The sequence below is a fragment of the Mesocricetus auratus genome, unplaced genomic scaffold, assembly GCF_017639785.1.
Source record: "Mesocricetus auratus isolate SY011 unplaced genomic scaffold, BCM_Maur_2.0 Super-Scaffold_4256, whole genome shotgun sequence".
In the NCBI taxonomy this organism is placed as follows: Eukaryota; Metazoa; Chordata; class Mammalia; order Rodentia; family Cricetidae; genus Mesocricetus; species Mesocricetus auratus.
The window spans coordinates 92,723,547-92,750,518 of record NW_024429182.1 but is presented as its reverse complement, the minus strand read 5'-3'; the positions used below and the strand labels follow the sequence as shown (position 1 = coordinate 92,750,518).

Here is a 26,972-nt window from a genome sequence, read left to right as displayed (position 1 = left end):
TTGCATGTATGTCTGTGCACAATATGTGTGTACCCACAGAAGCCAGACATAGGCATAGGATTCCCTGGAACTGGAGTTACAGTTGGTTGTGAGACATCATCTAGGTGCTGAGAATTGAACCCTGGTTCTCTGGAAGAGCAGCCATCTCTTGACTGATGAGCCTTCTCTCTAGTCCCTGATTTAAATTTTCTTTGTTTTCTCAGTGCTATCAAGTTCAGCAGACTTTTTCTTTTGGGTCACCAGCCAGCTCCCAAATCATGGCATAGAGACTTCTTATTAGTTATGAATGCTGGACCTTAGCTTAGGCTTATTTCTTGCTAGATCTTATAACTTAAACTGTTTCTCTTCATCTATATTTTTTCTCAAGGCTTTTCATCTTTCTTTCTGTATATTTTACGTTCCTGCTGTCTCCATGGCTGGTTAACAGCTACCAGGCTTCTGGCCTCAGGCATGAACCTCTCTTTCTCTCTTGTTCTCTTTATTCCTTCTTCTCTTTTTTCTCTTGAGCCTAGATTCCTCCTCCTATTTGTTCTCTCTGCCTGTCAGCCCCACCTATCCTTCTCCTGTCTTGCTATTGGCCTTGCAGCTTTTTATTAGACCAATCAGGTGCCTTAGACAGGCAAGGTGAAGCAAATGCAACACATCTTTACATAATTAAAGAAATTCAGCATAAACAAATGTAACACATCTTTGCCTAGTCAAAGTAATATTCTACAACAACCAAGTCTTTTGAGTCCTTGTTAAAAATATCTGTACTTATTCCAAGTCACACAGTCTGTTTTTGTATAGTAATTTTATTATTTTATCTTTGGATTTACCTTTATAGTCTATTTCAAATTTTTTTATATATGACGTGAGGTAAGGGTCAAAATTAGTTTCCTTTGAATTAACTGAGACTTTTTTTCAGTCAGGCATAGGTGGTGCACACTTTTAATCCCAGCAGTTGGGAGGCAAAAGCAGTCAAATCTCTGAGTTCAAGGCCAGCCTGGCCTACAAAGCAAGTTCCAGGACAGCCAAGGCTACACAGAAAGACTCTGTCTCAGAAAACCAAGAAAAAAATGATTCTTTCCTCCATTTAGTTATTATTGGTCTTCCTTCCTTCCTTTTTTTTTGTGTATTTGTGTAGGGATATGCATTTGTTTGTATGTTTACATGGATGCGTGTGTAAGCCAGGGGTAGATATCAGGTGTAGTCCTCAATCACATTGTACCTTATCTGTTTTTGAGATATGACACTTATTAGTTGTTTAGATTTGCTGACAAGTGAGTTCTAGGGATCCACCTGTCCCCAGCCCCTAGGCTAGAGTTATGTCCTAACTTCTTATTTTTTGAGACAGGGTTTCTCTGTGTGGCCCTGGCTATCCTAGAACTCACTCTTATAGACCATACTGGTCTAGTGCTGTGATTAAAGACATACACCACCATCTGCCAGCTTACATTCCAACTTCTTAACTTGGGTGCTGAGATCTGAACCCAACTCCTTGTGCTTGTGAGGCGTTCACTTTACTGACTGAGACATCTCCATAGCCCTTGATGCTATACCATTTTATCTGTAAGAGTCTGTCTCTAAAATCTGTACCATTCATTAACCTACCTATATTCTTTCAAAGCCACACTGACTTCCTTATTACAACTTTCTGATGAGGCTTTATATCTGGTGTCACACATCGTACACCTTTTGTGCTCTTAAAGATACCCTGGCTGTTTTGCATCTTTGAATTTCTATATCAAGTTTGAATTTTTTCTTAAAGACAGGGCCTCTCTATGTAGCCCTGGCCATCCAGGAATTCAATATGTAGACCAGGCTGGCCCCAAACACCCAAAGATCTGCCTGTCTTTGCCTCATAGGTACTGGAATTGAAGGTGTGTGTCCCCATGCCCAGCCTTGCACTTTTATTACGCTATATTGACAGTTTCCTAACCCTGAACATGGATCTCTTCATGCTTTGCATTTGTTGCTTTCTCTTTCCCAAGATTCTGTGGGTTAAATGTCTTGAACACATTTTATTAGCTTTTTCACTAAGCCATTGTTTTCTAATTATTGCCCCAATGCCATTCACCATGGGTAAAAGATATCAGTGTGAAAAAAAGAGGAATCTTTTAGATTATGAGGCAATATTTTTATTGTCTTGAGTTAGGCAAGAATTTCTTTTCCTTTTTTCCTCCTGATTCTGAGGATTGAACCCTGAGACTTGTGTATGCTAAGGCAAGTGTTCTAAAGAAACTAAACCCAGCTCCCTCTCCCTCCCTCCTTCCCTGTCCCCCACCAGCCCCCTCAACCCTCCAACCCCCCCATTGACATGTGAAGCAAGCTTGTTTCTAATTTAAATTAAAAAATAATAAAAAGAAACTAAACATCATTTAAGAAACAAAAAGACAAGCACTAAGCACACAGAGCCATTTTCTATGTGGCTGCAGGGAACAAAAAATGTTTCCTGAGCCGGGCGTTGGTGGCGCACGCCTTTAATCCCAGCACTCGGGAGGCAGAGGCAGGCGGATCTCTGTGAGTTCGAGGCCAGCCTGGTCTACAGAGCGAGTTCCAGGACAGCCTCCAAAGCCACAGAGAAACCCTGTCTTGAAAAACCAAAAAAAAAAATGTTTCCTGGCTGGCAGTCACCTTCAAGAGGCAGGGGCAGAAGATGTGAACTCCATAATACTAACAGCTTGTCACTGAGCTGTTCAAACCAAACTCTTAATTGCTACTGAATAAATGCATTTCATTTATAAATGCATTACAATACAGCATCATGAAGAGCTAACCTAGTTTTAAAATGTTAAAGAAAAATGTTAATTGTGGATGTTTTGTGGCTCTCCCTTATTCATTTGTTAAGGATTTTTTTTATTAGGAATGGGTATTGAGTTATGTTTGACAGGTGTAAAAGAATTGTAACTTGCAAGTTATTGTGCCTAGTGCTAGTATTTTAAAACTATATATTTATTATGTTTTTCAATCATAACTATTATTGTCATTTTGGGGATTTTTTTTGGTATTTCAAGACAGGGTTTCTCTGTATAACAACACTGGCTGTCCTAGAACTTGCTTTGTAGACCAAGCTTTCCTCAAACTCACTGAGTTTTGCCTGCCTATGCCTCCCAAGTTCTGGGATTATAGGCATGCACCACCACGCCTGGCTACTACTGTCATTTGTATAGTTCTATGCTCATTAGCAATCAAGGGGACCCTTCAATGGAAGATATTACATTCTTTCTCTAAATATTTACAATGGAATTACTCTATAGAGCATCAGATATCATGCATATCAAATATTTACAATTTATAACAGTAGCAAAATTACAGTTACGTAGTAGCAATGAAAATAATTTTATGGTTGGAGGTCACCAAAACATGAGGAACTAACTACATTAAAAAGTCACAGCATAAGGAAAGTTGGGAACCATTATAATAGACTGAGGGCATATGAAGTGGGAAACACTAAGCCTTGAGGATATTGCTAAAGCATGGGAAATGACACTTTCCCGATATTGAAGACATGTTTTCTTAGGGCTCAACTGCGTTGCAGAACACAAATTCATAGAGAGCAGAAATACAATGCATAGATATTAGTGAGATCTAATCACAAACTCAGTGGAACATGGCAAAGAAAGGGGGGAGCTTGAGGGACTATCGTTGGGTTCATCTAGCCAAGCATAGCTTTCCTATATCTTTCTTAGATTCCTCTACTGGACAAATGTAGAGACTTGACAACTCTCAGCCTTTGTCAGTTTAGAATTTTCCTAGATCCAAGAAGAACCTATAAAGAGATTCCCCATACCAACTTCTCCTCAATTGGAAGTCTATGTCAGTGCCTATAAATATCTTGTAATATAATTATGTCTCTCAGGAGGATCCATCATCATATGCCTAATGGTTAGAGTCCAAATCCTGCAATCATTGCTGACTTTAATCATGCAGTCTTTATCTGTTCTTGCCTTGTGACACTCCCTGTGTCCCTATACTCAACTTTCTCTAATTGAATTCCATCTTGGGGTTTGCTTGTTTGTTTTGAGGCATGGTCTCATTATAACTCAGGCTGATGTTCTTGCCTACATATTTCAAGTGTTGGGATTACAGGTACAGACTGCCAAGGTTAGTTGCCTTATCCTGTGGCCTTTCTATCTGTAGGCCTGGCCTATCACATTAGCACATGAGCCCTCTAAATATAAGTCCTCTGTTTCGTGTCTTCTCAAGTCATTTAAAAGTGTGTGGAGCCAATCTCTACTGAAAAGGAGCCTTCCACATGCAAATCTAAGTTCTAGGTTCCAGATACCAAGACCTCGTTGCTTGTAGGGACCAGTGGATAGCTTCTTTTCTTCCTATCCTTCTGTCTGCAATGAGTTTTACCGTTCTATCCTGAAAGGTTCATGAAGACACATACCAAATGCAACAGGGCCTGCAAGAGAGAGTGCAAAACTGGAACAGGATCAGGAAAGGCCAAGGCTCCATATACCTTCAGAGGGTGCTATGCAGGCATCTGGAGAAGAAGCTGAAGCAGGCAGAAACATGGTTGCTGAAGCTGGGAAAGTTTGCCCGCTTGATTGACTACATGATTTGTCAGAACCTTGTTTCCATCTTAGAAAATGAAATAACTTCCTTTGTAGCCAACACTCTGCAAGTAAGGTGGTGGGTAGGGTGGGAAGTCAATCAAGGACCAGAGGACATGTCGGGGAGTGTACATTAATCTGCCCCGTAACCTCTCCTGATCCTTCTTTTACAGGCCCCAAGACAAAACCCCTTTCTCTTATCACAGCTGGTCTTTGATGACAATGACCAATTGTCTCCTATGCCCCGTATTGAAACTATAATCGAGAGTCTTACTAAGGATCTGCAGTCTATGAAGACCTCTGCCCTAAAGGTTTCTGGATTGGGAAGGGAGTGGGCTCTGGGAATTCCTAATCCTATCCTCTGTGGAATCCAAAGTTCTCAGCCTACTTAGAATCTCATTGTTTCTCTATTTCTGTTCATTCTCTGTCCCCTAACATGAAGGCAGTACAGTCTACAGACCTGAGGACCTCCAGAGATCCATTGTATTCTGAAGGTATTTAAAGGGCCAGAGACAGGGGATAGGAAGTCTGAATGGAGGGGAGGGGCACATGTAGAGTGTAAATGGCACGGAAGTGGACAGGAGGCTCGGCACAGGTCAGGCCTTGGATGTAATGGGGCAGCTCTAAGATGGGTACTGTACATGTCTGTTGGGAAGTAGGAGAGTCTAGAGGAACTTGTGCTCATTAATTCATGTGCTTAAGTACATGTGCTTGCTAATTCATGTGTTTATGTAATTGCTTATGCTGGTGGGTGTGTGTACATACACATTGTCTGCCCCTGCTTCACCCCAAATTCCAGGTTTTCTCTAATGTCACACTTGTATTTTATTTGCTGTTGTTAAAATAATGTGTGCTTGTCTGACAAGTTGTGCTTGCTCAACATCTGCTTTATTTAGTTCATGTGGCTGTGCTATTTCTGATAGGACAGTTCATTAAGATGTTAAGATTAAACTTTTAAAATTACTTATTATTTATTCTTATTTTATGTGCATTGGTCTTTTGCCTGCATGTATGAGGGTGTCAACTCCCCTGGAGCTAGAGTTACAGACATTTGTGAGCTGCCATGTGGATACTGGGAATCAAACCTGGGTCCTCTGGAAGAGCAGCCAGTGCTCTTAACCACTGAGTCATCTCTCCAGCTCTAATCCTCAACTTTGTTAACTATCAGAAAGAAAATACATTTTGACATTCCTTTTCATCAGGGTACAAATGTCGTCATAAAAAATCATTAAAAGGATTAGATGCCTTTTAATTTCCTTACCCAACAGGTATGTCTTCATGAAGATGAATGAAAGATGAAGTTAGTTTTAGGGGATCATGTATAAGAAGGAAAGAGCTCTGGAAAGGCATCTGTATTTTATATAGACAAATACATAAAATCACACGTGTTGGGCACATATTTTAAAAAATAAGTTGTAATAATTTCCCTTCCCGATTATAGACAAATTCTATTCTCAGCATGTGAGTTCTGGCTAATCCACTCCTCTCATGGATTTGCTGTGCTGTATTAATTAATTAATGTTGATGATGTATGTGTAGACTCTCTCATAAGCAGGGATTAGGAGTATAGTGTATGATGAGTGTGTTCATTTAGGATAGAGAGAAAGTTTGTGTGGGGCTCTAGAGAATACTCATGAACTATTATGTCATGTACTTCACTAGATGATAAAGACCAGGACTCAAATGCAGAATTCCAGATGCCCAAGTTTCATGGAAAACCCAGCGATGCTGTTCGCTTATTCTGTGGTCCGAACGTAGGATTTGTGTGGCCCTGGAAGACTCATGCAATTACTGATGTCCTTGAGGTCCGTGGACACCGGCTTCGGGGTCAGTATCTGCACCCCAATTATAATCATGTACAGGAGGACTTGGACAACAATGCTGAAATCCAACAGGCACTGGCTGTACAACAGGCCCTCCTGGAGGTGAGAACAGAGGTTTGAGGAATGGGCTGCTGGCTTCCAGCTCCCATCATAGCCACTGCCTCTGCCTTACACACTTTATCTGCTCTTAGGACATGCTGCAGGAGGTTCGGGAATTCTGCAATGAACAACAGTGGGTAGAAGGCATCTATAAGTTCCTGAAAGTCTGGGGTCCTCAGAAGTTAGAGGACCTAAGAGGCTCTCCTATCAATGACTATGTAGTACTGGTAAGCCAGCTGGAAGATTGGCAGGAACGTGTGTCCAATATGCCTGTCCAGTTGCTCACAAAAGGCAAGTTGCTGCTCCTGAGTGGCCATGATGTTCAAGCAGAGTTGGGTAAGTGCTTCTTGTCTTCCTTACATCTTCCTTCCTTACATCTTTGCACATGGGTCACCTTGGGACTAGAATATCCTCCAGGGACCTTTGGAGTCTTCCAAAGCTCTAGCTCGCAGTCCCTTCTCTTTGCCATCAAAGATATGATCTCAAAGGTCAGCCTCTGTTTTTGACTTCATTCAATCCCTATATTCATTAGGAATCACATGCCGGTTGATGAAAACTTTTCTATTCTTGTTTTTTTTTAAAGTCAAACAACAGAGGGCTAATCTCCAAAATTTACAAAGAACTCAAGAAACAAGTCTCCAAAACACCAAAGGATCCACTTGAAAGGTGGGGTACAGAGCTAAATAGACAATTCTCAGTAGAGGAGGCTAAAATGGCCAAGAGACACTTAAGAAAGTGCTCAACATCCTTAGCCATCAGGGAAATGCAAATCAAAACAACTCTGAGATACCATCTTACTCCTGTCAGAATGGCTAGAATCAAAAACACCGAAGACAATTTATGCTGGAGAGGATGTGGAGAGAGGGGAACACTCCTCCACTGCTGGTGGGAATGCCAACTCATACAGCCTCTTTGGAAATCAGTATGGAGATTCCTCAGGAAAATGGGAATTAATCTACCACTAGACCCAGCAATTCCACTCTTAGGCATTTATCCAAATGAGGCAGGTTCATACAACAAGGGCATCTGCTCCACTATGTTCATAGCAGCATTGTTTGTAATAGCCAGAACCTGGAAGCAACCTCGATGCCCTTCAACTGAAGAGTGGATAGAGAAAATGTGGTACATTTACACAATGGAGTATTACTCAGCAGAAAAAAACAATGGAATCTTGAAATACGCAGGGAAATGGATAGCATTGGAAGAAACCATCCTGTGTGAGGTAACCCAGTCGCAAAAAGACAAACATGGTATGTACTCACTCATATATGGATTTTAGATATGGATCAGGATAGTGCCAGTCTGCACTTCCACAGATAGAGAGTCTGGGAAACAGGAAAGAACCTAAAAGATATGCATATATGCATAGTACCCAAGAGAAGAGGATGGAGACAAGATCCTCTGAATGGATGGGGAACACAGCGAGGGGTGGGGGGGGGGTCCTGGGAAGAATAGAGAGGGTAAAGAGGAAGGGAGTTTGTCATGGGGGAACAGGAAGTTGAGGGGGTGGGGGTAGAATAGGGGGAAGAGGGAATCATAGGATCGAAGACAGATCAGGCACCAGAGTGACCTCGAGTGATCTAAAGGTATAACATCAATTGGCAAGCTAAGCAATAGTGGAGGGACCACCTTGAATGCCCATTCCTGATAATGAACTTGATGTCTATAACCATCCGGGAGCCTTCATCCTGTGACTGATGGAAGCAGAGGCAAACACACAACTAATCACTGAACTGAACCCAAGGAACCCAGTGACAGAGAGAGAGGAGTGATGAGCAAATTGGCAAAGAATGGGCTGGCAAAACCAGCAGAGACAGCTGATCTGAACAGGGGAGTGCTCTTGGACCCCAGACCGACAGTGGGGAGGCCAGCATGGGACTGATCTGGACCCCCCCAAATGTGTCAGCGAGAAGGCCTGGGCAACCTATGGGGCCCTACGCTGTGGACCAGTGTCTATCCCTGGTATACAAACTGTCTTCATGTGCCTATAGCGCAAAGAGAGATGCTCTCTCAGCCTGGACTCTTAGGGGAGTGCCTTGACCCTACCAAGAGTAAAATGACAGACTCTAGATATCCCCTATGTGGAAGGATTTGGCAATAGGGTGGGAGGGGGGGGGAAGGGGATTGCGGGAAGAGGGGAGGGAGAGGGAACTGGGATTGACATGTAAAACAAGCTATTTAAAATTAAAATAAAAAATGATTAAAAAAAGTCAAACAAAATATGATTAAGAAGCTTAGCCTGCACTTGGTTTTTCTTCATAGAGATTCTTGGGAAACTAGGGTGTCCCTTTCTTGAATGTAGTGGTGCCAAAATTTCTACCACCATTTTCATGTGTCAAAGTTACTCTTTGTTCTTGCCTCATTCTGCAATCTTAACCTCTGTGGACATTGGCAAAAGAACACACTCTTCCCAGTTAACAAGAGCTCTTCTCATCTAGAGCAGCTACTCTGATCCATTTTTATCTATTTTGAATATTTGGCTAGTTCAGAATTCTTAGCACCATTGATTTTTATTCTTAAGTATTCTCTGCTCAATTCTGCTTCCACAGCACACTGGCACTGGGGAAACCCACTGGTTGTACATTGCCTGGAAAGAGTGTAACACCCCTTGCCTGGTCCTAGCCCTCTTGACATTGATGATCCTTGTGCTGTTGTGTCCCAGGCTAGTGTAGCTGGGGTGTGTTCTGTGCCCATTTTTTTCCTTTTCTATTTAAGTGTGTGTGTGTGTGTGTGTGTGTGTGTGTGTGTGTGTGTGTGTGTGTGGTGTATACAGGTACCAGTGGAGGCCAAAAGAGGGCACTGTATCCCCTGGAGCTGGAGTCATGCCCAACATGTCCTTTACAAGAACAAGTTCCCTTAATCTTCGAGCCATCTCTACAGCCCTCACCTTTTCTGAGTCAGTACTACCATGGCTCTTACTGCTGTGGCAGAGTTTTGGGGGTTTAGCAAGTTCCTCTTCTTGTCTCTTAGGCTTACCACTTGTCTTAGGCTGACCACTCCCATGCTATTTACCTTAGGATCCCTTACTTCCAACACCGAAATTGCATCCATGCTCAGTGGGGACGAGGCAGATTTCTTTGCTTAAAAGCACCCTGCCTGCCTAGCCCCTCAGCTTTTGCTCCTCACTGAATTTCTTACAGGCCCCTGAAGCTTCCAACTCTTGGGCAGGGGTTTGTTCTGACAAGATGGTACAATTTGTTCACTTTCTTTCTGGCCTTGCTTTAGGCAGGCCTTTCCTTGGCTCTGCCCCAGGTGTCTGTTCTCTTTCTAGTTTGTAAAGTTCATGATCCTTAGTCTGGGATCCACTGGCCTCTTCAGTTCAGTTAGTGGCCTAGCTCTGTTTCTCACTTGCTTTGTGATAGAAGACCACACAGCTTCGGTTTCTTTGTAAACTAGGTGTGCTAAAATGTGTCACTCAAGGTTATAGGAAGGGAAAACAAAATAAGTTTTGTTTTGTTTTTTAATTATTTCTAGAAGCGGCTGATATAGATTTTTTTCATTTCTTCTTATTCTCTCTGTCTGCTTCAGACTTCTTGCTGATCCTGTTTTGCCACCTTATCTGTCAACTCTGCTCCCTTTCTTTCCAAACTCCCTTGAACAGAGAAGGGTATTAAACACATCCACCCATACCATCACCAAGTCTTTTCCTTTCCTCTCGCTTTTACTCTCTCTCAAATCAGTTTCTCAGTCCATCTCCATCCAGCTCATGGACCAAAGGAACCCTAATATTTTCTTACGTCATTGCTCCTTTGTGCCATGTGGTGTCACTGTTGCACTCTTGCCTAGTCGTCCTGGTCCCAAAGCAGTACCATTCAGTGACCAAGCAATCATTACCACCAAGAGAAATGCTCTGTTCAGTGTAGGTGCCCTTCAGAAGTTCCTTCTTGGTAGTTTTTAATCAGTTCCATCTCTTCCAAGTCGCTGAAAGTGCCATACACAGTGGATCTCAATTGTTTGCCTCCAAACTCACTATTCTACCTACTAGTTGCGTAGATGCTAGGAGGGGGTAGGTGTGTTTACTTTCACATAACATTATACAGTTTATAAAATAAAATGTAATAATATTATATATGATATATGCATAAACCACAAGCTACATGTATACATGTCTAACTCTACATTATGTTTATAACCTGAGCTATAATGGAGTAAAACAAAGATATTTAAGTATGAATCATTATTCTATCATTGTGTATTGTGGACCAGTACAGTTAACCTCTCTGTGCCTCTGCTTATTTATAAACTAAGTATGAATGATAGTACTTACTCAGAGGGAATCTATGAGGAAAAAATGAGTTAATACATGTGAAGTACTTTGAAATAATGTCTGGCATATAAGTACTCAGTACTGAATTTTGAGGTATTCTATATTTTTATATTGCATTTTGATATCCTATGCCTATTTTTTAACATATCTAAACTTAAGAAGTATCTTAAAACATTGCAGCATGTCATAGTTTTTTTTATTTTTCAGTAGTATATAAAATAATGATGTCCTTCTATAACCAGTGAGATCTTAAGAGTCAGTGAATTATGTCATATGGATATTATTCGTGTCTTCTTTACAAAAATTGTACTTGGGGTTGGAGAGAGGTCTCAGTGGCTAAGAGTGTGTTATTGCTGTTCCAGAGGATCTGAGTTTGGCTCCCAGCATCCCTCCCAGGATTAGCTCCAAGAGATTGAATACATCTGGCTTCCTCATGCACATACCCGCCGCACACAACATGCACAATTAAGAGTAATAAAAATAAAAGTTGCATTTATATATGTACTGTGTGCGTGTATTCCCATGTCATGGTACATGTGTGTAAGCATGATTGTGTGGGTGTGTAAGTCAGAAGACATTCAAAAGAATCAGTTCTCTCCTTCCACCTAACTCAGGTTGTCAGGCTTGTTGACAAGTACCTTTACCCATCTGAGATGGCTCTACAACCCCCTGATTCCTGCTTCCCCAGACAATGAAGTATTTCATATTACCAAGGGCACATTATCATCTAAGCCTTTATCTACTTTAACAGCGTTTCTTTAATCTTAGTGGCACATACTAATAACACCCTTCATACCCCCCAAAACAAACAGAAAACAAACAAAAAGACAAACAAACAAAAACAGAGAAAAACAGAAGGTATCCCTTCTGCAAGAAGAAAGACTCCAAAACACAGACAAGGGCCTGCTATTCATGAATGTGCATTTCCATATTCATTCTTGGAACATTAAACTACTTATACATTCATTTCAATATCCCCTCCAGCAGAGACCTCCTCAAGCCTTCTCAGGGTCGCCTTCCCTTCACTATGCTGGGCTGAGAGCCCCAGGAAACTCAGTGATTTATCACACTGTGGGAACTCCTTGTGATTGTCCTTTTAAGCTCATGTGTTTACCTCTTGTCGTTTTATGAGGAAACTTCCTGTTTGCCCATTCGCTCATGTATACTAATTCTTATATACTTATTTTCCACAAATCCCCTAACACCATATTCTCCTGTTTCCAGAATCCAAGTTAAGCAGCATGAGGAAGAACATTTTTGCACAGGTGCAAAGTGAATGCTGGAGCCGTAATCAGCAGTTGATGACAGAGCTGACAGATTTCTTGCGTGTCTTCCAAACCATCAGCTCAGACATCCATGCCATTGCACAGTGCTCCCAGAAGGTGCGGTCTCCTCATCCTTTTCTTCCTCGTATATCCGGGGCCCTGTCTGCTCAAGGGCTCAGCACACTCTCTTTAGGTTTCTGTTGAGCTTTATGGGTTTTGAGGATCTTGAACTATGCTTACACATGTCATCTGTCTGTGTTGAGTCTTGCCCTGTTTGTGTAGTGCTCTGCTTCTTCATGTCAGGAGCAGACCCTGAAGAGACAAGAGTCTTGCTATAAGATAGTATTCTCAGCCTGTGGGGCGTGAGACCCCTTTGGGCATCCAACAGCCCAAACGGGTTGCCTAACGTCATTAGAAAGCACAAATATTTACATTGGGACTCATAACAGTAACAAAATTACAGTTATGAAGTAGCAGTGAAATGATTTTATGATTGGAGTTCGGCACAACATTAGGAAGGTTGAGAACCACTGCTTTAAGAGGTGTGGTTCTGTTCCTTGGGACAGTAGGTAATTTAGAGATACATTGCCCTGTCATCAGGTCTGGAAGATAAAAACTAGACTTCCTTTAAGACCTGAGTCAAAGGGGAGACTCTGATCCTAGATAACTGTCCTGTCTCCCATGGTCTAAATGCTGAAGCTGGGCCTGGAGCCTCCAGATGCCCACTCTGGAAGATAGGGTTGCCTTTTGAGGGTGAGTCCAAAGAGGTAGGCAGGGTTGTTGGGGTGCTGGTGTCTCATGCTGTAACCTCTGCAGTTGAATGAAGCTAATGAGCAATACAGCCAGCTGGAGGAGCGAGTAGAATATGTCCGATCACTCCATGACCTCATCCGCAACCACTGTGGCCTTTTTATTGCTGAGAATGAGACACTAGACATCGCGGTGAGAGAAAAATTCAAGGATCATTCGTCCCTCCTGGCCTCCCTGCACTATAACCACACCTCACTGTCCTCTGCTTGCCCTGCAGCTTCTGGATATATGGGAGGCATTTCAGTTTGAGAGAAGCCAGGCTTCAGAGTTCCTGCTCAGTAAGCGACATTCCATTGTGCCCAAGCTGCTGCAGCTGATGGCAGCTGCACTGGCAGAGCTGGAAGGCCTTCTGGCAAAGGCACTGTCTGGGCCCTTCATGGATCCTTCACAGGAACAGAGGAGTACGGAGCACCGGCTTTCTGCCTTGGAGCAACAGTTCTTGAATACACTCAACAACTTCAATGAACTATGCTACACTTACTGCACCTTTACTGGTACTATCTTCACCTCCTCTTTCATCATTTGATGGACCCTCCAACTAAGATGTGGGTTGGGACTCCAGGTCTTGTGTCTTTTGTGATCCTAAGCAAGCCTTGGGAATCAACACCCCCACCAGTCTCCTTTACAAACAATCATTGCAGGACAAAAGCCTCATTCTTTGTTTGTCTCAGGTGTTATGTGAGTGGATACAGGAAGCTCACAGTCTGGTAGGGAAAACAAACAGCCGAATGTTTCATTAGATTGTGATGGGGCCCCTGGGTTCAATGCTTATTAGGGAGACAGTGCACACTCATTGGAAAGCTTAGCATTGGTCAGTGTTGTCCAGTTCCAAGCAGCAGGTCATAGAAAAGAACAGTCAAGATCTTGATGTGGTAATCACTTCTTCCAGCCAACATATCTAGAGAGAAGACTGGTGAGGGTCTCACTGTCCCACAGGAGCTAACCAGAGCAGACTACTTATCTGAGAGCAGGACACTTCAGGAGTGCTGCTAGGCTGGTTCCCTTCTGCATGTAACTGCACAGGCTGTTTTCTCATACACAGTCACTTTTTTCTTGGAAGGGTGCACTGTGAGTTGCTCCTTGGTCAGCTATCAACTGGGCCTTATGGCCAGTGAAATGGGAGATGCTTTAGAGTCATCTTTTGTCAGGAATTTCTCTCTGTTTTTTAGTTCTGAGAAGCCTTCAGTCCTAATTGATGTCAACCATTGACTTGACCCTTCCTGTTAGGAGTTTAGATTACCAATAACAAACAAACAAACAAACAAACAAAAACATAGTAAAGTAGTCAGGCCAAGTGGTGCTAGGCCCAGAGAACTGCATAGCAGTGTGTTCGCTTCCTTCTTCTGTCCCCAGCTCCTCACCTGATCCCAGCTTTTGTAAAAATAATCTAGTCCTTTAGATCCTCTTGATTTAATAATCATCTTCATTCTCTTACTTATTCATTCAGCACTTACTTGGTTAGTGCCTGCCATGTATTGAACTCAAAGTACATCAGTGACCAAATGACAAAACATCTTCTGTAATGGACTCAATATTGCAGCTGGAGAAGAAAGATGATAGATAATTATAAAATATAACTAAATTATGCAGGGCATTAGAAAGTGATAGGTAACCTAGAAAAAATAAACAAAACAAGAGTGTCTGAAAATGCCAAATGAGTAGAGAACAATGTTTTATTGGATAGGTATTATTTGAACAAGGACTTGGAGTTGGAGGTGGTGAAGGTGTGAATAGTGGTTCTCTGTGACAAGGGTTGAACTGCAGGTCAAAGGCCCCAGCGGAAGGTAGTGTGCCTGGTGTATCTGAGCTACAGTCAAGTCCACTGCAACTGGAATTGAGTGGGTGAGCTAGAGACTAATAGAAGGGAAGCTCTTTTAGTTTAGCACTGTGGTGTTTGCCCAGGAATCCTTTCTTTGAAATAATTGCTCTGTAGATGACCCAATTTCCTATTGTTGAACTGAGAGATTTACATAGGTACCACACCATCTTTTTTTTAACTTGTATTCATTAAGGGCTTTTCACTGACTCATTCCTCCAATAACCCAAGTCTCAGCCAGCCTTATTCCACAGGAGATGAGAGTCCTATGTCCCCACCCGCTTCTGGGAGCCGGTCTATTGTACAGCAGCAGCGCATCTGGAGGCTTTATCGAATCATCTCTGAAAACTTCAGTGAGTGGAAGTGCATGGCTTTTACCAAGGTACTTCTGGGAGCTCTCACCTGGGGCAGAAGTCAGCCAGGTAGAGTGGGTGGGTGTCAGTCTGACAGTGAACTCTTCTCTGTGCAGTTCAGCCTTTCTATGGCCCGGGAGAAGACAGATGCCTGGCTGACAGAGGCAGCGCGGCTCAGCACCACCCTGGGGCTGCCCAGTCCAGTGCTACAACGCTGCATGCGCATGCTAGAGGAGTTTCGAAGCTACCTGCCCTTGCTCACCAAGCTGGGCAACCTCCAGCTTCAGAACTTTAGCTGCCAATCCCTCATGAGAGGTCTGTTTGGTTAGAGACAGGGGAGAGGGATAGGAAAGACACAGTGTTTAGAGCAATCCCCCTGCTGCTCCTGTGTCCTCTTTCCCAATATGCTAAACTTATTTGATCCAGGAAGAACACATTGCTATGCTCCCTCATTACAACACAGGGTCCTCTCAACTGATGGGATTGGACATGGGCTGGAGTCTCAGATTTGTGCCTGGCCCTTGGGTTCTGGGTTCTTGGCTTTGTGTTGTACTCCTGATCTTGCACTGCAGTCCAAGATGGTCTGGGCTCAGGGTGGAAATGAGCTCTGGGATATGAGCTCCATTCAACCATGTGCTAGGTGTTGTTCTGACTTGCCTATTCTATTCCAGTGTTAGGGTTGGGCAGTCTCCAAAGCTTTGACCTTCTCACACTGGGCCAGCTTCTCAACTGTCCACTGCTGGAATTCGCAGACCGAATCAATCAGGTGGGTCCCACAAGGAGGAGGGGGCTGGTTGGAGCCACATTTTGTAATAAAGCCAGTCAAGGCCTAGCAGTCCCTTGGGCTATGGGGGGAGAGTGGTTGGCATGTAGGTGAGAGGGAAGTTGGGACTGATGGCCTTCCTGTAGTGTCGGAAGAGTCTCCATCCATCTACAGATGAGGATCTGAAGACACATTCTTATCTGACTAAATGCTTCCCCTGGTGGAAGGAAGTGAATGGTAGGCTCAAAGCTGTGGACACATAGATAGGCAGATGTCTGCCAACATTTACCTGATCCCTAATGGGCAGTTTGACGCTGGCATACTGCCTACTCAGTAGAGCCATCCAGGAGGCTTCTCAGTGGAGGCAGCAGTACTGGGCCAAACATTAATAACTGCCAAAACATGACTGAAGCTTGATGGTTCCACTCCTCCTTCATATGAGAGCTCCGTACTCCAGGCCCTTGAGTTCTGCCTCAGACCCAATCTTCAAGTCCCAGTTTCAAGGCTGTCTTTCCTGAGCCACCTCTTGTTTCTGGTTTCTGAGACATACCTTTTCCAGGTGTGGCAGTATGAGAAGGAACGAATTCATGCCCAAGAGAGCCTACAGCAGATGCAGCAGTACTGGGAGGGGCGCCAGCTACGCCTGCTCAACTTCATCCTGCATGTGCCCTACGAGCCCCCAGCCTCAGAGCGTTCCAAAAGGCAGACATCCCGAAGCCCCCAATGGGAGTTAGTGGGCAAGGATAGTGGCACCTTTCTCCTCTCAGGTGAGTCTCAGCCTTTGTGATCCGGTGAATGCCTCCAGCTAAAGGCTTTGCTCATTCACCAGTTCTTGTCGAATATGGCTCCTGTAGACAGGCCCCAATCCTCAACCATAGCTTTGAGGTATCCATGTGTTCAGATGGTATCTCTCAAGCTCTATTAATGTCTTAATCTTTGCAGGAACTCTTTTTAATTAATTATTTTTTCCATTCCTATCACAGTTCCCCCTTCCTCCCTTCTCTCCATTTAATCCTTCCCCTACCCCCCTCCCCATTCACTCCTCCTCCTTTCTCTTCAGAAAAAGGCAGGCCCCCCATGGATATCAAGTTATGGTAAGGCTAGGCATCTCCTATTGAGGCTGGACAAGGCAACCCAGTAGGAGGAATGGGTCCCCAAACCAGGTAACAGAGTCAGAAAAAAATCCTGTTCCCACTGTTAGGCGTCCCACAAGAAGACCAAGTTACACAACTAACATGTACAGAGTGCCTAGGTCAGTCACATCAGGCTGTCTGGCTTGTAGTTCAGTCTCTGTGAGCTCGTATGAGCCCAGATTCATTGATTCTGTGGATTTTCTTGTGGTGTCCTTGGCCCCTCTAGCTCCCATGATCTTTCCTCCCCCTCTGCTGCAGGACTCCCCAAGCTTCACCTCATGTTTCACTGTGCATCTCTGCATCTGGTTCCATCAATTGCTGGGTGAAGCCTTTCTGATGACAACTGGGCTAGGCAATGATCTATGAGTGTAGCAGAATATCATTAGGAATCATTTCTTTTGGATATATGCCTAAGAGTGGAGTTGCTGGGTCTTGTGGTAGGTTTATTCCCATTTTCTGAGGAATCTCCACACTGATTTCCAAAGTGGCTGAACCAGTTGGCACTCCCACCAGCAATGGAGGAGTGTCCCCCTTTCACCACATCCTCTCCAGCATAAATTGTCATTGGTGTTTTTGATTTTAGCCATTCTGACAGGGTGAGATGGTATCTGAGAGTTGCTTTGATTTGCATTTCCCGGATGGCTAAGGATGTTGAGCACTTTCTCAAGTGCCTCTCAGCCATTTTAGACTCCTCTATTGAAAACTCTCTATTTAGTTCTGCAGCCCACTTTTTAATAGGGTCCTTTGGTGTTTTGGAGACTTGCTTCTTGAGTTCTTTGTAAATTTTGGAGATCAACCCTCTGTCAGATGTGGGATTAGTGAATATTTTTTCCCATTCTGTGGGCTGCCTTTTTGTCTTGCTGACTGTGTCCTTTGCCTTACAGAAGCTTCTCAGTTTCAGTAGGTCCCATTTATTAATTGTTGATCTTACTGCCTGTGCTACTGGTGTTATGTTCAGGAAGCTGTCTCCTGTACCAATTCGTTCAAGGGTACCACCCACTTTCTCTTCTAAGAGGTTCAGTGTGGCTGGATTTATGTTGAGGTCTTTGATCCATTTGGACTTAAGTTTTGTGCATGGCGATAAACATGGATCGATCCGCATTCTTCTACATGCCAGTCTCCAATTATGCCATGTGACTGGGTTGGAGGAATTGCCTGGTTACAGGAGATGGCTGGTTCAGACTCTGTATCCTCCATTGCTAGGAGTCTTAGCTAGGGTCACCCTCAAGATTCCTAGGAGTTTCCATTGCACTAGGTTTCTAACTCATCTCAGAGGTGCCCCAGATTACAGCTGTTTCTTCTAGTGCTTTCTCCCTCCATCTTTCCCTCACCTATTCCCAAACCCCCATCCATACCCCTCCCCCCACCCACCTGTGATGTCTATTCTATTTCCCCTTTACAGTGAGATTAATGTGTCCCCCCTTGAACTCTCCTTGTTACTAAGCTTCTTTGGGTTTTTAGATTGTAGAATAGTTATCCTTTTTGGCTAATACCCACTTATAAGTGAGTACAAACCATGTTTGTCTTTCTGGGTTACCGTACTCAGGATGAACTTTTCTAGTTCCATCTGTTTGCCTGCTAATTCCATGATGTCATTGTTTCTAACAGCTGAGTAATATTCCATTATATAAATGTACCACATTTTCTTTATCCATTCTTCTAGGTTGTTTTAAGTTTCTGACTATTATGAATAGAGTAGCAGTGAACATGTATAGAGCTGAATGAATAAAGCTGCTATGAACATAATTGAGCAAGTGTCCTTGAGATAGGTAGACATCCTTTGGGTATAATGCCTAGGAGTACTATAACTGGGTCCTGAGGTAGATTCATTCCAAATTTTCTGAGAAACTGTCATATTGATTTCCAAAGAGGTTGCACAAGTTTGCATTCCCACCAGCAGTGGAGGAGTGTTCCCCTTGCTCCACATCCTCACTGTATGAGCTGTCACTTGTATTTTTGATCTTAGCCATTCTGACAGGAATAAGATGGGACATCAGAATCGTTTTGATTTGCAGTTCTCCGATGGCTAAGGATGTTGAACATTTCTTTAGGTGTTCTCATCCATTTGCAATTCCTCTATTGAGAATTCCCTGTTTAGATATGTACCTCATTTTTTAATTGGATTATTTGGTTTGTTGGTGTCTAGGTTCTTGAGTTCTTAATTTGACAGTCAGCCCTCTGTCAGATGTGGGGTTGGTGAAGATATTTTCCCATCCTGTAGGCTGCCATTTTGTCCTTTTGATAGTGTCCTTTGCCTACTGAAGCTTTTCAGTTTCATGAGGTCCTGTTTATTAATTGTTGATCTTAGTGCCGTGTTATTGGTATTCTGTTCAGGTAGTTATCTCCTGTGACAATGAGTTCAAGACTATTCTCCATTTTCTCTTCTATCAGATTTGGTGTATCTGGTTTATGTTGAAGTCTTCAATCCACTTGGACTTGCATATTGTATAAGGTGATAGATATGGATCTATTTGCTGACATCTAGTTAGACCAGCTCCATTTGTATATACCTGGCTTCTTTATCAAAAATCAGGTGTCCATATTATGTGGATTTACATCTGGGTCTTTAGTTCCATTCCATGGATCAACCTGTCTGTTTTTATGCCAGCACCATGTGGTTGATGTCAGGGATGGTGATACCTTTAGAAGTTCTTTTACTGTACAGGATTGTTTTGGCTATCCTAAGGTTTTTGTTTTTCTATATGAAGTTGAGTATTATCCTTTCAAGGTCTGTTAAGACTTGCGTTCAAATTTTTATGGGGATTGTATTGAATCTCTATATTGCCTTTAGTAAGACAGCCATTTTTACTATGTTAATTCTACCAATTCATGAGCATGGGAGATCTTTCGATATCCTCATATCTTCTCCAATTTCTTTCTTCAAAGACTTGAAGTTCTTGCCATAAAGGTCTTTCACTTGCTTGGTTAGAGTTACACCAATATATTTTATATTATTTGTGAGTATTATGAAAGGTGTTATTTCCCTAATTTCTTTCTCAGTCCATTTGTCATTTGTATATAGGAGGAGTACTGCTTTTTTAAAGTTTATTTTGTATTCAGCCACTTCACTGAAAGTGTTTATCAGCTGTAGGAGTTCCCTGATGGAATTTTTAGGGTCACTTATGTATGCTATCATGCCATCAGCAAATAGCAGTACTTTGATATTTTCCTTTCCAATTTGTATCCCCTTGATCTGCTTTCGTTCTTATTTTTATAGCTAGAATTTTGGGTACTATATTGAATAGATATGGAGAGAGTAGACAGCCTTGTCTTGTTCCTGATTTTAGTGGAATCACTTTGAATTTCTCTCTATTTAGTTTGATGTTGGCTGTCAGCTTGCTGTATATTATGTTTAGGTGTGTCCCTTGTATTCCTGATCTCACCAAGACTTTTATCATGAAGGGGTTTTGGATTTTGCTAAAGACTTTTTCATCATCTAATGAGATGATCATACAGTTTTTTTCTTTCAGTTTTTTTATTAATTATGAAGCTGTTGGCCTTGCTTGTTTCTTACTGGCTAGCTCTGACTTAAGTATTTACCCCATAAGTATTTCTCTTACCGGAGAAGTTTCCGGGCTTCTTAATCCCTATGGCGGTTACACCTTGACTCCCTGTGTTTCTCCTACCCAGAGTCCTCCTTGACTCCTGTGCACCTATCTTGCTTCCCTATTGGCAACAGTGCTTTATTGACATATACACAGGACTTCCCCAACATCTCCTCTTTTCTGTCTAAACAAAAAGAAAGGTTTTAACTTTAACATAGTTAAATTATATATCAGAACAGCTATCAAGCAAGAACACAGTTACAACATTTTGCCTATCAACATTTAGCAAGATTTAAAGAAAATATCATCCATCCCATCCTTGTGAGTCCAAAGTTCTATATATAGTAGCTTATCTTTTATCATAACTAAGGAAAACTATAATTATAACTATCTGTCTTCAATTCCATCAAAGACCACAGAAGGATAATATATAAACACTAGGATTGACAGAGACATCTTGCTTCCTGGGCAGGCACCCAAAGTTCCTCTGTAATGTTGGGGCATCCATCTTCAGCCCATAGGCCACAGTGTGTCTGGAACACTTTTCAGCAAAGCAGGAAATTTCAAACTGTCCATCTGCGTCAGCAGTCTGTCAGTCATTTTTCTGTGTCCTGCAGAAAGTCTTGTAGACTCTTCCATGAAGCAGGAACCCTGTAGGACTGTTTGAGTTCAGCAGTCACTTTCCTGTGGATACTGCATGTCCAGATTATACAAAACAGTCAAGCAGTCCAGGCAAGAGCAGTTTCTTGCCCAAATGGCTAATCTTGCCATGTTGAAAGCAAACTCTATAACGAGTTTCTTTGATGCCCGTCTTCCTCTCAGACGTAATTGATGATGCCAGGAGCAGTCATTTCTCATTGTCAAGAAAAACCCTAAACCATTTAAAATGCCATTTTCTGAAGGTCTTTGAAAGGTTTGAAGGCTATATATCTCAAATATATTTCTGTATATCTAGAAAACCTAACTATAAGTTCTGACTATTATAAGTAACTATCTATAGTCTGTATTTAATTATGTGCTATGTTTTAAAAGATGAGTATACACACAATACTTAACCAAGAGGAGAAATATATATACCACAAAATTGACCTTGAATTTGTATCAATAAATGAAAAACCATACCAATACAAAGTATTCATTTCCATACCATAATCCCCTTTTTCTTTTAAAAAGAGATTGGTTGTGATCATTAACCAATTATAAGCAACCCCATTCAAATGAAAACAAAGATTTATAAACAATATGGGGATTTGGATGTCACTCATTCCAAACTGCTTCGTGCTGGAAGGGGGCACTGTTCATACCATGGGGATCATGACAAAACTCAGAAACCTGTATAAGTCCTTATTTTTACGGGTCTGTAAGGCTCCATCATCTTAGCTGTTTTAGATGTTGAATCACTTGGGCCACTGCTTCCGGGGGTCTTGGTTCATCAAACCACAGAAGCCTGGGAGGAATCCTCAGCTTTTCATTGTCTGTGGAAACATAAACAAAAACTCTTTTCCAAAGTAACATATCCTTATACTTAAATTTTGAAGTCAAGGCATTTTTAAAAATATAAGTTGAATTAATTCAGCAGCATTTATAATCAAGTATACTTTAATAGTTGTTCCTTCCTTAGCAATCAAAAAACTGAAAAACACAATAGCATACAGTATCCAGACCCTCTATGTATTTTCCATCTTTATGTGGCTTATTTATCTGTTATTACTTTATTTCTTCTACTTTTAATTCTTTTTCTCTGAGACAGGGTTTCTCTTTGGAAATCTGCCTGTCTCTGCCTCTGGAGCAATTCCTACCAGCATGCGCCACCACAGACAGCTTCTCTATTTATTTACCACTATGTCATTTCTTTTTCTCTCTCAATTCTACATATATTTTTAAACACACTGTAAACCTTTAGAGGTTTTTCTTCATCCAAGTCTGACTTTACTGTAAATCTTTATGTTTTATCTGTTAAAACCGTGGCTGTTTAAACTGCAGTTTTTCCAAGATGGCGGGCATAAGCGTGATTCCAGCTCATCGCCTCAGTCTATGCTGAGATCCAGCAAAAGCTGCTGGCTTGGAGATGTGGTCACTGCCACTTCCAGCTGTACGTACACATCTTTTAATTGTTAGCAGAGTCTCTTAAAAGAACATTGTTGGTTTTTTTTTTAACTTATGCTGAGTCAGGAAGACTCCCTTAAGCAAAACCACATGAGTCTCTGCTTGTTGCTAGCAAAATAAGAGTCCACCTGAGAAAATGCTGCTACCAACAACCCATGCTTTTCTCCATTCTTTTGTTTATAAAATTCCTTTAAAGCTTTTGTCATTCTGCATGGAAATTCATGATTCCACTCCTGATCACCATTTGTAGAGAGATGCCTTTTTCTTGTCTGCCGCTTTGGTTTTTTCCCCACCAGTCGCCTGGGCTCTGCTGCGTTGTAGTCCCCAAATAACACACAAGACGCTGTATTAATTATGAAGCTGTTGGCCTTGCTTGTTTCTTACTGGCTAGCTCTGACTTAAGTATTTATCCCATAATTGTTAATCTAAGTATTTCTCTTACCAGAGAAGTTTCTGGGCTTCTTATCCCTATGACGGTTACATCTTGACTCTCTTTCAGTTTTTTTATATGTGGGATTTCACTGACAGATTTTCATATGTTGAACCATCCCTGCATTTTTGGGATGAAGCCTACTTGATCATGATGAATGTCTTTTGGATGTGTTGCTGGATTCTGTTTTTTAGTATTTTATTGAGTATTTTTGCATCTCATGTATGTAGGAAATTTGTAGTTTTCTTTCTTTGTTGAGTCTTTGTGCAGTTTAGGTATCAGGGTAACTGTGGTCTCATAAAATGAATTTGGCAATGTTCCTTCTGTTTCTATTCTGTGGAATAATTTGAGGAATATTTTTTAAAAAGTGGGACAGTGGTGGCACATGCTTTAATCCCAGTATAAGCAGAAAGATCTTAGTGAGTTTGAGGTCAGCCTGGTCTACAGAGCAAGTTTCAGGACAGCCAGGGCTACACAGAGAAACTTTGTCTTGGGGGAAAAAAAGAAAAGAAAAACTTTTTGTGGTTATTTCTCTCTACTTGTCAATGCTCTGTCCTCTGGATTTTACCCTGCTGATTTTGTGCTTTACCGACTCATCCATTCTTTCCTTTTCTCCCACTTGATTGAAGAGGACTCTGTTGGGTCCCTGAGCCTTGGGCCAAGCAGGATCTCAGCTTTATTTGTCCTTCTTCTTGGGGACAAATGGTTAGTATGGCTACACTTCTTGTAGCAGTTAACTGCACAGGTTAAGCATAGCACTTATGGCAGATTGTGGCAGTTGTACTGGGTGAGCTCACCTAGGATACCTCAGTGATGCCACCCTGCAGGTACAGTAACAGGTGCAGGGTGTACTCTTTCTGGATGTTGTAGTCAGACAGGGTGGGGCCATCCTTCAGCTGCTTGTCAGCAACATAAGCTACTGCTGGTCCAGTGGGATGCCTTCCTTGTCTTCGATTTTGGCCTTGATATTCTCCATGGTCTCACTGAGCTCAACCTTGAGGGCGATGGTCTTGCCCATCAGGATCTTCATGAAGATAGGCATGTCTGTTGATTGGCCACCTTGTTGGAACCTTGGTGGAAGGCAAAGCCATTCTTTTTTTTTTTTTTTTTTGAGACAGGGTTTCTCTGTATTGCTCTGGAGGCTGTCCTGGAACTTGCTCTGTAGACCAGGCTGGCCTCAAACTCACAGAGATCTGCCTGCCTCTGCCTCCCAAGTACTGGGATTAAAGGTGTGCGCCACCAACACCCAGCTATGGCAAAATCATTCTTCCTTTTATTCCCTCATTCTTTGAGTCAAACACCGGGCACTCTGAGATTAACAAATATAGCCTTATATCCCTCAAACTGACAGCACCATTCATTTGTTTGTTTGTTTATTTTGAGACATGGTTTCTTTATGTAGCCTTGATTGTCCTAGAACTAGCTCTGTAGACCAGGCTGCCCTTGAACTCAGAGATCTGCTAGCCTCTGCCTCCCAAGTTCTGGGATTAAAGATGTGCACCGCCACCACCCAACCAATACCATACATTTAAATACATGATAGACTACCATATTGAGGACAGTAGATAAGAGAAGACCACCAATTCAAAGAACCAGGGTTATTAAGAGAAATACTACTTTTGTCAGACTTGCAAAGTGAGAAAAACATTCCACATAGGGAACAGAATTTAGGAGAAGAAAGGGTTTATTTGACTTATAGGTCTATCACTGTAGGAAGCCAAGACTGGAATTCAAGGTAGGTCTCTGGAGACAGGATCTGAAACAAAGACCACAGAGGAATGATTGTTACTGGCTTGCTTCCTCTGGCTTACTCATTTATCTCTCTGATATAGCTAAGGCCCACCTGCCTAGGTATGGTTCTGCTTACAGTGGGCTGGGCCCTCCCACATGAATTAATAAACAAGAAAATGTCCACAAATATGCCCACAGGGAAGGTGTAGTTCCTTAACTGAAGTTCCTTCTTCCCAGATGTGTCTAGTTGAGATCTGAAGCTAATTATGACAAAAAGCATATGAGATGTGTTGGGAACTGCTGGTAGGAGAAATTCTTTTATTCAGCATAACTGGTATCAGTGAATCTAAGAAATTAGTTAAATATATAATCATGATAGATAAGTAGGTAGGTAGCTAGGACTTGAAATTTTTACTTTAGCTAAAATGTTTGCTAATATTTTATTCTAAGAACAAGAACTTTTTATTAGCTCACCTTTATCTTCCATGGTTTCCATAAAAGCAGCAACTCTTTTCTCACACACATTCCAGTAGTTACAACTCTGTTAGATCAGATTATATAATTAATACTGTGACATAACACACACAAATATTCTTTCACGCATACTCACTTAACTTGCATTTAATCAGGCATATAATTTAACTTGGAGCAATGTCGCTGTAAAATAAACCGCACGCTCGATGAGGGTATAGGTAATTATTTATTGTGGAAGGTACTTACAAGAGAAACTGGCAGCCCAGGTGAGTCAGTGCTTTCCAATACCGGACCAGAAGCCCAAAAGAGCGAGAGCCAGTTCGTCTCTCCTGCACAGCCTTTTATTACCACCTCTGTATGCGCCTCTAGCCACACCCAAAGTGGGCGTGGACAGCGGCACAGGTATCTAAAATCTCTCCCTATAGAGCAAAAAATGTTAGAATATTCTAAATAATAGCTTGAGATTTGTGTGGTTCTGTTGAATTTTGATATTAGACAGTACCATTGTAGTGGATTTATTTGTAGTGTCTCCCACATGCTCATGCATTGTGGGTTTGATTGACAGCTGAAGGGCTTTGGGAAGTGATAGGATCCTAGGGCTCTTACCTCTTGATAAGTTCATGGTTCGATGACATTGTTGGGTGGTAGAAGATGAGGCCTAATTGGAGGAAGTAGTTCACTGGGAATGTGTCCTTGAGAGCCATATTTTGCTTTGGCTCTTCCCAGTTTCCTTTTTCTCTGCTTCCTGGTCACCATGATGTAAACTGCTGTATTTACTCTCCTTGCCATGATTGGCAAAACCTCTGAGATTATGAACTAAAATACGTCTCTCCCTCCTTAGTTGTGTGTGCCAGGCAGTTAATCATAGCAACAAAGCTTCCTATTAGTTCAGCCAGTATATCTATGATAGAAAGGGGAACATCTATTAGAGGACATTCCGACTCACTGAGACAAGAGCCCAAAGACTGCTTGGAACAGGAAATAGGCACGCGAAGTTAGAGAATTTATTCAGTAATATTTAAATCATGGAGAATGGTTTGTTGTGGGGAAGTGATAAGGTCAGATTTTAGTTCAATTGGGAGGCAAAGAATAGAGACTGGAAGATCAGTTAAGAGACAATTGGTGTAACTCAAGGGAAGAGCAATAATGGCCTACATTAGAATGGTAGCAATGGACAATGAGGAAAGTGGATGCATTTGGGCTACTTATGAGTCTGTCTGGGCAAAACGTATAGCTAGTGAAAATTTGTCATAGAAGAGAGGATATGCATTTTATAACAGGAATCTTTTTCCTTATCATGCATTCATGTTCAGTATTAGGTTTGGAATATCTTTCCTATATATTTAACATGGAATTCTTTGTTCACATCCCTCTTATTTAGGACTAATCATTGTCAGTATTGTCTGAAACATATTAAGACCAGACATCTGTAGTTAATATACCATTATTCAAAGGACATTCTTTTCCCACTTTTGACATGAGCACATTTTATGCTGATTTTTGTACCCATGTTTGACCCTGGTTTCACACTCTGTCAATCTGTTTCTTTGTTCTATTCTATTTTTCTGTACCACCCTTAGATTCCTCTGCTACTAAAGTAATTTTAAAAATAGTGGAGTACAAACTATGGATTTGTTTGTGAAGTTTAGTTCTTTTGCTACCTCTAGCTCAAGAACCAAGTAGATTCCTCCAATCTTCACCTGAGTTCACAGTCTTTAACCTACTTTCTATCCAACTTTCCCTCTGGCTTTAATTCACAGAGTATTATGTGCTTGACATTTCTTCCTACAGGTTTTATCCTTTCCCTGTACTAGGC

General features: G+C 41.9%; 1 protein-coding gene and 1 pseudogene across 1 annotated transcript in view; one reads left to right on the top strand and one right to left on the bottom strand.

Annotated features, from left to right (window-relative positions):
- Nucleotides 1–26,972, top strand: part of Dnhd1 (dynein heavy chain domain 1) — a 68,514-nt gene that overhangs the window by 9,581 nt on the left and 31,961 nt on the right. The window contains exons 7-18 of the mRNA XM_040756984.1: nucleotides 4,358–4,612; nucleotides 4,715–4,852; nucleotides 4,984–5,035; nucleotides 6,204–6,466; nucleotides 6,556–6,799; nucleotides 11,955–12,112; nucleotides 12,812–12,937; nucleotides 13,023–13,299; nucleotides 14,876–15,003; nucleotides 15,091–15,289; nucleotides 15,646–15,740; nucleotides 16,297–16,504. Coding sequence (XP_040612918.1) covers nucleotides 4,358–4,612; nucleotides 4,715–4,852; nucleotides 4,984–5,035; nucleotides 6,204–6,466; nucleotides 6,556–6,799; nucleotides 11,955–12,112; nucleotides 12,812–12,937; nucleotides 13,023–13,299; nucleotides 14,876–15,003; nucleotides 15,091–15,289; nucleotides 15,646–15,740; nucleotides 16,297–16,504 — 2,143 coding nt within the window. The remainder of the gene's footprint in view (nucleotides 1–4,357; nucleotides 4,613–4,714; nucleotides 4,853–4,983; nucleotides 5,036–6,203; nucleotides 6,467–6,555; nucleotides 6,800–11,954; nucleotides 12,113–12,811; nucleotides 12,938–13,022; nucleotides 13,300–14,875; nucleotides 15,004–15,090; nucleotides 15,290–15,645; nucleotides 15,741–16,296; nucleotides 16,505–26,972) is intronic.
- Nucleotides 23,537–24,011, bottom strand: LOC110340078 (annotated as a pseudogene).